Below are 10,333 nucleotides of genomic sequence, written 5' to 3'. Positions count from 1 at the left end.
CGTGTCAAGAGGGCGCGAAATTGTTTCTTTTTCCAACTTTATTTCGCGTAATTTTACATTATCGTTCTGTCCGCTCTTGTTCAAATAATCGAGCGCGTATCTCATTTTTCACGAGCTGGGTGATCAAACATGACTGGAAGGCGATATTTTTAAAAGTGTGGGGTAAAACTATTTCCTGATCCTTCTCTCGACCTTCGGCGAATCGAGGGAAATCGAAGATCCGGCAATTTGCGTAAACCACCTTCGGAGATGGCACGAATGACGTGATTTCCCATAAACAATGACGCAAGGGAGAGTGGTACTTTTCACGTGGATTATTCATGGATCGCGTGTCGACCAATTAAGATGTAAATTTTCCAGAGAATGCGATGCCCTAAGAAACTTGCTTACTTAACTGATATTTAAGATGCAGATGTGTTTCTTTTTTTAAAGTGACATTTGAGACGCGGATATTCCTGGCTGCGAATACACGTATGTATAATAGATTCCTATTACGATCTAATTAATATACGACACTTTGGAATGTGCAGAAACGTTTATATTGTTTTTAATTTGCACTCATAATTAAATTTTCTGATATAAACAAATTTAATATATCCAATATTGATATTCTTATGTACATAATTTTTATATATTTCATTATTTATGTTTTACTCTATATTTAAATATTTCAAAATTTATTATTTTCTATTTAGACATATTTTATTATTTATATATATAATAATCACGTAACTTTAATTTTTCTAATATTAACGATTTTAATGTAAAATATCGATATTCTTTTCTCCTTGTTTTTTCATTCTATATTAAATTAAACGAAAGCTAGAAGAAGGGGAGGAATCAATCAAATCGCTATATACGTCAATTCCGATATCTGGAGCCGTGGGATGTGGGATCTACTCTCGTAACTTTACTCCCTGCACCTTCGTGCGAGGAAGTCTTTCTCCTTTTTTCCGCTTCAGCGTCCGAGCAGAAAGTGATCTGAAAAGAATGGAATGTCGCGCATCTTGTCTTGCGCACAAGTGATTTTTCGTCGGCGCGGGCGGCGAAGCGTGGAAGGGATAGAAGAGGGGGGGGGGAGGCAGCGAATAATCGGTGCGCGCGTGGTGGGACTGGTGGGAGGTGGGAGGTGAAACCGTGTTCGTGGGGATCGGCGGCGAAGGGCTCGCTCCTCGCTCGCTCGCTGAAGGAAAACAAGTTCATCAAAGTTCACGGAATAACGGCCATACGGTCGAGCGAGATCTCGCGGATCTTCCACTCGGTCACCCCCTTCCTCCCCTCGCCACTCTGCGCTCTTGTTTAATCGTCTGATTGATTCCCGACTTGATTTGACGTACGAGAGAAACCGTCGACGGAGAATGTCGAGCGCGGAAAGACGCGAGTGTAGGTAGGATTCGCGAACGCAAATGCCCGGAGGGCAATCAATTCTGTGCAATTCTGTATGTTTGCGTACATATATACATACGTGCGTATGTGTATGTATTGTTCATTGAAACGTCGTCGTTAGCGATCGCCAGCTGAGATCGCGACCGACTTTGGGAATCTCGCGAGGCGTTCGAAATCTGAAGTGAAGCGTGATTTATCGGGGACTTTGAGGATTGGCCGATCGTGGTGCTCGCTGTCAGCTCTGCCTGCCTTGCCGCGTGAAAGGAGAGACAGCGCGGAAGTCCAGCAAGGGCACATCGAGCGTATGCTGCAATATCTGGAGTGGACCTTGCGAATGGGGACACGGGTACGTTGCTGAAACACGATAAGAGAGAGAAGGAAATTCGCGTTCAATTCTCTGTACCGTGTTTGTCATCTCGACTTGTGTATATTATTTTCGAGTTTGCGATTTATTTTTACGCTGAAGAGCCTCGCGTTTGTTTGCGAGAACGCGTAAAGGTCTTGTTTATTTATTTTTTTTCCGCATAACGGCGGTGTCAAAACCTAAAACTGTTGCGTGGAAATCTTACCGTGGTATATACATATATATCGATTTATGCGAGCATCGCTCGTGCAATCTCGTTTACGCGATTCGCACGCGCTTTCTTTCTCTCTTCCCCCCTACCAAACGCCCACTCACTCCTCCCTTTTACCTCCCTCGCGTTCGAGATTACGCGTTGCGATGATTCCTCAAGTCGATCACGTCGAATCGATTTGTCATAAACATCGTCGCTCCATGATCGCGGAAGCGTGCAACTATCAATGTCTGCTTTGTTATCAGCAGGTTGACGTATGAATGTAGTCGCAGTCACAGGGACACGCGCCTCGTTCGTAAATATTTCGGACAAGATGTCAACGACCACCGATGTCAGTGACTTGGCAGATGTCCCCAAGGAAGGAACGCCAATCTTTTTGCAAACGCGCGCGGCCCAAGTCATCGCTGGTATATTCGTGTGGATAGCGCTTTTCCTTACTTGCCAACAGGTATCTACCATCGATAGAATTCGACATCTTCTTGCATAACAGATGTCATAGTTGCCTTCTTTCTGTCGTTTGTAGATTTATCAGCATCTAAGGTGGTACACAAATCCCACCGAGCAGAGATGGATAGTGCGAATTCTTTTCATCGTGCCCATCTATGCCATATATTCCTGGGTCTCGCTATTGTTCTTCAACAGCGAAAGCTACTATGTTTATTTCTTCACGGTGCGAGATTGTTACGAGGCGTTTGTTATATATAACTTTCTGTCGCTATGCTACGAGTACCTAGGTGGTGAAGGCAACATTATGTCGGAAATTAGAGGCAAACCGATACGTTCCAATTGTCTCTATGGCACTTGTTGCCTCGTCGGCAAGACGTACACCATCGGCTTTCTGAGATTCTGCAAACAAGCCACCCTACAGTTTTGCTTAATTAAACCAGTGATGGCGTTTGTCATTATATTTTTGCAAGCCTTTGGCCATTACAGAGACGGAGATTGGTCCCCCGATGGTGGTTACATTTATATCACTATAATTTACAACATCAGTGTATCACTTGCGCTTTATGGGCTGTTTCTATTTTATTTCGCTACAAGAGACCTGCTGACGCCGTTTGAGCCAGTGCTCAAGTTTTGTACGGTGAAGAGTGTGATTTTCCTGTCATTCTGGCAAGGTAATGTTGTTGAAAAATTTCACATGTTTTATGAAGAAAAAAATAAACACATAGATATGCATCAAATATAAATAACAATCTAGACAAATTTTTCTTTATACAGGTGTTTTATTAGCTATTTTGGAAAAGGCAAATGTTATTTCGCCCGTTATAAATAGTTTGGGTCAGTCGACAAGCGCTGGTACAGTCTCTGCTGGTTACCAAAATTTCCTTATTTGTATCGAAATGCTATTTGCTGCTGTAGCTTTACGTTACGCATTCCCGTATCAAATATACGCAGCTGGCTGTGTTACTGATTCCAGGGGTAGAAGCGTAACGATGCAAAGCATCAGTAGTAGTTTGAAGGTATGTATGAAATATATTTCTCAATCTTTTACACAGAAATGTAGCTTTTTTTATGATGACCTCGATATATATGCTACTTGCAGGAAACGATGAATCCAAAAGATATTATGACTGATGCCATCCATAATTTCCATCCACAATATCAACAGTATACGCAATATAGTGCCGGTATGTATATCATTTTTATATTACTTTAGTTTTTTATACATATATGACTTTCTTTTACATATATGAGTTTCTTTTTTGTGCATTAATGTGCATAATTATTTAGTATATGTATGCATATATATTTATTTATTTTTATCATGTCAATATCATATACATTTACAAATTGCCCAATCTTCGTATAGCATGACAGTATGTAATAAAACTTATAAGTTTTTATATCTCATACCAAAGATTATTTTTTCTCATACATTGGCAAGAAAATTTTAAGTAAAAATTGATATTATAAGAGCACAATTATAAGATACTGAATGTTTTAATTATAGAGCAAGATTATTTGGTATATAATGCTAATAATACATAATTATGCAAGATATTTTCGAGGTTGCAAACGCTTGAATTACACACACGCTTTAGCTTTTGTATATAATTTATATTTCACTTTTATCCAACTCTCTGACACTTGACTGCTGGTCGATGCGGGTACTAATTGGCGAATATATTATTAATATAATATCCAAACGCACACCTATGTAATTTTTTTACACAAGCAAGTTTAAAATCACAAATAGTATAGAATATCACTCAAAAATGTTTGTCGTTTTACTTAAATAGAAAAGATTATACAAGTTTTCCCTATGTGCCAGTTAATTAGATTCAGCAATTACTTTGAAGGCACTTTTGTTTGATATTTTTCAGACGTTAATACCAACTTGCCGTACGAAAAGATATGACACAATGAGGCGTCACTTTTTTAATTTCAAGAAATTGGACATCGAGCTTTGCGCGCGACTTTAAGTGAAGATTGAAAGATATTCGATACAGCACTATACTTTACTTGTGAGATTACACAATCTCTTAAAAATTGTCCATCAGGGGTTGATCAATGAATTCTCTACTGAAATTATAAAATAAGGGTTGTACTTAAACTATCATTGATATAATACGTATTACATGCATATATGACTCATTTATATTTTATATAGATTAATAAATATCAATTAAAGTAGAAATTAAGCGCTTGATATAAGAGCATTTATATATATATATAAGAAAGAGAAAAGAGAAAGAAAGAATAAAAAGAGAGAGATTGTACTTTTATAGTATTGCTCTATAATAAATGTAAAGGATGTTTAGGTTTTGGTTGATTTTTTGTTTTTTCTTTTTTTCTTTTTCGAACATTGTAACTCTGTCACAACTTTAATATTAATTTTATTGCTTTTATTTTATATTTCTATCACATGGTATGTAGCATGCGAATGTACAATGTGAAGCGGCTGAGCATGCAAGCACATTATGTCCTCTTCCCAAAATATGTACACCTATAATGATAAAATTATCACAGTCCTAGCTGCTTGCGGTTGTTTTATTTCTTATTTCGATAATTTGCATGATTTGTTAATATTGCAATTTTGTCATATTAATATATTTCTTTTTGCACTCGTCGCGTCAAACTGTTGCTCTGATAAAGCCTTTCGAGCAGCTTGTCCTCGCTATACGTTATCGACGCAATTTGTATTTGCGCTACTTAAATTTTCTCGTACGAAGCATTATTTTTATGTAGAAAAATCGGCATAGTTTCACCGAGTTTAGAATTGAATATTTGCAAATAAATAAACTTATTATAGAATATTAACTTAATTAAAATTAGGAAATTATGCCGATTTCAATTCTTGATTTCGCAAGTATAAAGCAAGATCGTTAACGAAATATGTAAATGTGACATTTCGGCGAGAATACCGTCTGCTAGATTTTATAATTTCACTGTTAAAATTTAAAAGAGAAAAGTGTACTATACGGCAGTTTGTGTTTACGCGTGACAAATTAGCCAATTTTAGCGCATTGTCGGTCTCTCCGAAATCGACGCATATTTTATATATTTCTCAATCGCATAATGTATAACGTGATGAAACAATTAGGAGGCCCGAAAGGACAACGTGGTATGCGAGTATCCAGCTTCGATCCGGACGACCCGCAAAATATGCCGGTACCACCGCCGCAAAGGCGAAACGCTTCTCATCAGCGCGTCGCCACGATTTCGCAAAACTATAACGAGAAAACAATGTTGCTGAGTAGCGACGATGAATTTCAATAAGGCATATGTGATTTAAGTTCGACTCTCGTACCAATCAACGTTGCATTACAATGCGCGGGACTTCCATAAACTTTTAGAGAATCTGCTTTTGGAGAAGAAGAAAAAAAGGATATGCTTTAAGCGAAGCGAATTTAATCAAGTAGAAACGTAACGTTTACAGAAAACAAACGGGCTGAGATTAAAAAAAAAAAAGGAGACGAAAGAATAAAAAAAAATTAAAATCGCGCGGGGATGTAAGAACGTATTACGCCGCACACTGTAATAGAGTTCCATAATGTTACATCCATGTTAATATATGTATTATGTTATGACATATGAGTAAATGGTATATAGAAGATATTTATTTTACTATGCTGATGTATCTGAGGCAATGTGTTATCTATATACCTGTGGCTCTATACTACGATACTGTAAAGGATATTAACTGCACGATAAAACTTCTACATCTTGTGAATAAGCAAATGTAATTGTGTATAGTACTTAATTTTATGTGAAACACATTTTTTCATTATAATTGTTCATGATACATCTATATATAAGTGTCGACGCTTCTTTATACTTTTGTATCCTTTTTTTTATCTACGTAATGCGTTTAACAAATTTTGACTTTTTTGTAATCTCGCATTTGTACAAGAAGCCTCGAGCCACACAAAAATCTTTGCGTCCTTGTCTGAGTCCTGTGAAATTATTCCTTCTTTGATCTTACGATATTCTCGTACGTGTATATATCATTAAAATAGATTATATCTAAAAATACAAAAGAGTTGACGAGTTTTCTTTCAATGGAAGCCTTTCGAGATACAAAAAAAAGAGATAATAACACTATATGTGCGAAAGAAAGTGCAAAGACAATTAACGGGTATCGTATCGAGCATGAATAAACATTTGGTATTTGGTGTCTTAAATGTGTACACAAATTGTGTATAATCCTTATATTTTTTTTAAAGAATAACAGACGATCAAAGTTAAGGAACAAAAATCTATTTTATACCAAGAACACTGTGTCGAAAAGATTTTGTCGCCGCTTAAAAAGAAAGAGGATAAGTAAATCTGTGAACAAATTTTATTGTCTTATTACATCTTGTAATAAAGATGAAAGACAATTATATGAATACAACATTATTTATTTACAAGTAACACATTTGTTAATAATAATACCTCACTTGTAGAAAATATACATATATAGATATATATAAGCAATTTTTTTAATTATACAATAATAATCTGTCAATGTTTTCTTAAAAATATGTTAGTCAACTCGAATATCGTATTATTATTGTTAGAAAAATAATTTAAATGTTATCAACAGCCTTCAATTTTTGGCAAAAAAGAAGAATAAAGATATAAAATATTGTACACACGTTTGGATGAAACATGTTCATTTTTCTGATTGCAGTGACGAAGAAGCATTTGTACAACAACAATTTACAACTACTACCAGCCGATCCAATACGATCGATTGTTTGCAACAATCTTTTTCCAACCGTGCCACGGAGATTCCAAGTTTTCCGGAAACACATTGTTCTTTGATCGTACTTTCGATTTCATCATGTTTGCCGATGCACCTTTATCGTTATCCTCCTCCTCGTCTTCCTCCTCGTCTTCCTCCTCGTCTTCCTCCTGATCCTCCTCCTCCTCCTCCTCCTCTTCCTCAATATCTCGATATTGCAATTCATCATCCATGTAAATGACCGCATTATCGTCTTCGCTGGCGTACTTATCGTATCTCTCGGCAACATCTCGCTTCGTTACTTTGCTCGTAGTCACGAAGGTAGGATTTTGGTCAAGCTCGGAATCGTACGCGGCAATTTCGAGCGGAGACCTTGGTTCAATTATAGGCTTGAAGCCGATCGACCTGAGCCGTGCGATTCGCAAATCAGTGTCAAACGCGTTCGTCACAGGCACAAAGGCCGACGTTCTATCCTGGGAGAAATCCGCCTGTTCTTCGTTGCGCTTCACATTATTCCTCTTTGCAGAAGCAGCAAGTCGTGCTGTTTGACAAATTTGAAATACTCGATCGTTGTTTGTTGCATCACATATAGATTCCGATCTCATCATCTTCTTGTATTTGTCCAATTCCATCTTTAAGATAGCCCTTTGATCGTTCAGCTGTCCGATAACATAGACCTCTGAGTTCTCGGAGACGAGTTTGCATTGCGTCGTCGCGTCCATTGTTCTGGGTTTCTGAGCCTGTTTCTTATGAAAATAGTGTAAGAGTGGCGTTTGAGCAGCGCAATGCGATAAAGGGATCGTCAGTTTCTTTCGAAGGCCTCTGTCGAAGGAAGCCTTGGAGATGTTACGATCATCTCCGTCGCCTACCGTTGCAACTCTATTCTCCTTCCTTTTGCTGACATTATTACGATTATAATCTTTATTCGCATTATCGTTGTTGGCGGCAGCCTCGAAATTTTTCTGCTTTTCGGTCGTATCGTTGATATCTTTAACATTTGTATGCAGAGCGTCAGATATCCTATCTCTGCCCTTAGCTTGTCCATCACTGGTACGTTTTACTTTAGCCAGTTTGCTCTTTCGTTTAAAGCTAGACTTGCATCGTTTACTAGGCGGATAAATCACGGTATTGAAAGTGCTACAACATCTCTTGTTTGCGTACATATTGTTTTTGCATCGTAATCTCCTATTTCTGGGTCCGCGAGTTATAGGACTAAAATTAGCGTCTATCGACAAGTTGGCGATTTCTCTGTCTCGTTTCTTATATCTGCTCTTTTTGGTCGACGAATCGGGAAACTTTTGTTTCATCGAGCCCATCGCGCCTTTATCGGTCCTAAGACGAGTCCTTATGTCATACGAACTACGAGTATGTTGGGCGATAGTCTGAAGCGAAGTTTGTACGCGAAACGGTGATAAATACTCGTTGTTCTTCTTGGGTATATCGCTCTTCCTTGCATTATTGTTACATTTCTGATTTGCATCGTTGCACGATTGGCGATCTACGCTAGGTAGAGTCTTGTCAAATTTTCCCGCATCCGATTGCACCTTCCAAGATAATCTCTTGGATTTGGAATATTTACAGTATCTTCTGTTGTCCAGACACGCGACATTTTCTTTTATATTATCTCCCTTTTTGTGTCTTTTCTTAAGATTTACCTTTGACGATATATGCATCTTGCTCTTAGAATCCAAGTTTATCTTTGATTCATCCAACATTGCACATTCTTCACTAGTTATTCCTATCACATTTCCAATCAATAACTTGGATAGAGGATGATGCTTCTCCTTATTAATCAAGTTCAAGATCTTATCTGGTGTCAAAGAATCCAAGGATTTTATGTTTTGCGCACAAAGCGAGTCATTCGATATATCCAAAGTATCATGGTGCTTGGGAATTTTTTCGTGCATTGTGCTCAAGTTCCTCGAAATGGATTCATCACTAGGGTTTGATATCTGTATATCCGATTCATTACTGGAATTTAAATTTTGTGACTCTAAATATTGCTGAATATTTTCAAGTTGTTCTTTATGCTCGATAACGTTTGCATCATTTTCTAGACTATTTAGCGATGTAGACAAGACGGAGGAATGCAAATGTTCCGAGTCTAAAATTTGCAAATTTTTGCGTTTCTTCAATGGACAAATGATTTCGTTTGCGTTCTCAGTCACGATATATCCATTACAAGATACATTTTCATTTAGTTGAGGACTATTCAGCGCTTTATCCGCATCTAGCCTCGTGACGAGCTTATTATCCTCTTTCGATGTCAAACGAATATTCTCCATATCCAATGCCGTACGAATAGCGATATCGATCGACTTGGACGGCTTGTGCAACATTGTCGAAACATTCTTCTTTGCGTCCTGAGCGTTATGCGACGATTCGTATAAACCCATGCGTATCGAGATATTTGTACTGTGAGTTTTAGCAGCTGACGTACCCATGCACGTTAATGTCTTTTGATCGGATACGATGGTCGACGTTGTGTTTTCCGCGTTACTCGGTTGTTTCTTAAAAACGTGACGCGTGACGATAAAACTTTCAGGTACAGATTTTCGACCGATATCGACAAACGAAGCCATTTTCGCAACTGATAAATCATCTCTGTGGCTGAGTTTTCGCTTGCCGCAAATACCGCTAATGTTATACGAACATTTCCTCAAATCATACGCATTCGAGTGATTTGATTTCGATAACGGATCGCATTGTCGCGCGGAAATTAAATCTTCCGAGTTTGATTTATTCCAGCTTGGCGGGTCTTGGTCGGCCAGACGCATTAGAGCAAACTTATTGTACTTGGTTCCATTCGAAGCTACGCCTATCCAACAGCCTATAACTATATAGAGTCCGTCATATCTATAACCTGTGTTTGGGGCGATGTCGTCTTGCAGACTGTAGCTTCTGATTAATCTTAATGGTATCTGATTCTTGTAGTTGCGAATGAAGGGGTCGGCGCCAGGTTGCTCCTCGCGATACACCTGACCTGTGAGCGTGAGAAAATCACCAAGATCCACATCCTCGTTCATATTGGTATGAGAAGTGCAAACTGAAACAACACCAAACGGTCCTTCGTGTACGTCAGTATCAAACGGATCGTGCATATGATCCCTGGAGCAGTCCATACGTATGCCCCACCAAGATCCGGGTGGAAAACCCAAAACTGGACCGTACCAACATTTTGCAGTAACCTGAACAAAAT

General features: G+C 38.2%; 2 protein-coding genes across 8 annotated transcripts in view; one reads left to right on the top strand and one right to left on the bottom strand.

Moving 5' to 3' along the window:
- Positions 1 to 55: 55 nt before the first annotated feature.
- Positions 56 to 7,042, top strand: Tmep (Transmembrane endosomal protein). Of its 4 annotated transcripts, XM_083082039.1 has the most exons (8): positions 56 to 347; positions 433 to 471; positions 1,508 to 1,732; positions 2,207 to 2,409; positions 2,485 to 3,079; positions 3,183 to 3,424; positions 3,508 to 3,592; positions 5,509 to 7,042. In XM_083082039.1, the coding sequence occupies exons 4-8, from the start codon at positions 2,218 to 2,220 to the stop codon at positions 5,682 to 5,684; spliced, it is 1,290 nt and encodes a 429-aa protein (XP_082938165.1). In that variant the 5' UTR covers positions 56 to 347; positions 433 to 471; positions 1,508 to 1,732; positions 2,207 to 2,217; the 3' UTR covers positions 5,685 to 7,042. The 4 variants fall into 4 exon arrangements, with proteins under 4 accessions (XP_082938165.1, XP_082938166.1, XP_082938167.1 ...); XM_083082040.1 differs by having other exon boundaries at positions 56 to 471; XM_083082041.1 differs by lacking the exons at positions 56 to 347; positions 433 to 471 and having other exon boundaries at positions 1,110 to 1,732; positions 2,210 to 2,409.
- The window catches only part of LOC145961616 (uncharacterized), a 7,463-nt gene continuing 1,754 nt past the window's right edge, over positions 4,625 to 10,333 (bottom strand). For all 4 annotated transcript variants that reach the window (XM_083082034.1, XM_083082032.1, XM_083082033.1 and 1 more), the window contains one exon: positions 4,625 to 10,322. In XM_083082034.1, coding sequence (XP_082938160.1) covers positions 7,119 to 10,322 — 3,204 coding nt within the window. In that variant the 3' untranslated portion in view covers positions 4,625 to 7,118. The remainder of the gene's footprint in view (positions 10,323 to 10,333) is intronic.

This window comes from Camponotus vicinus, unplaced genomic scaffold, assembly GCF_025532165.1.
Source record: "Camponotus vicinus isolate PSW18456_S1 unplaced genomic scaffold, iyCamVici1.0 SCAF_11, whole genome shotgun sequence".
In the NCBI taxonomy this organism is placed as follows: Eukaryota; Metazoa; Arthropoda; class Insecta; order Hymenoptera; family Formicidae; genus Camponotus; species Camponotus vicinus.
Note: the sequence above shows the minus strand (reverse complement) of the source record. Positions and strands in the feature narration are given on the sequence as shown.

Bases quoted from the DNA above. Each gene is read 5' to 3' on its own strand.
- Tmep (XM_083082039.1), top strand. From the start codon at position 2,218: ATGAATGTAGTCGCAGTCACAGGGACACGCGCCTCGTTCGTAAATATT. The intron at 3,080-3,182 runs GTAATGTTGTTG...TTCTTTATACAG, and splicing joins TTTCCTGTCATTCTGGCAAG to GTGTTTTATTAGCTATTTTG. The intron at 3,425-3,507 runs GTATGTATGAAA...TGCTACTTGCAG, and splicing joins GCATCAGTAGTAGTTTGAAG to GAAACGATGAATCCAAAAGA.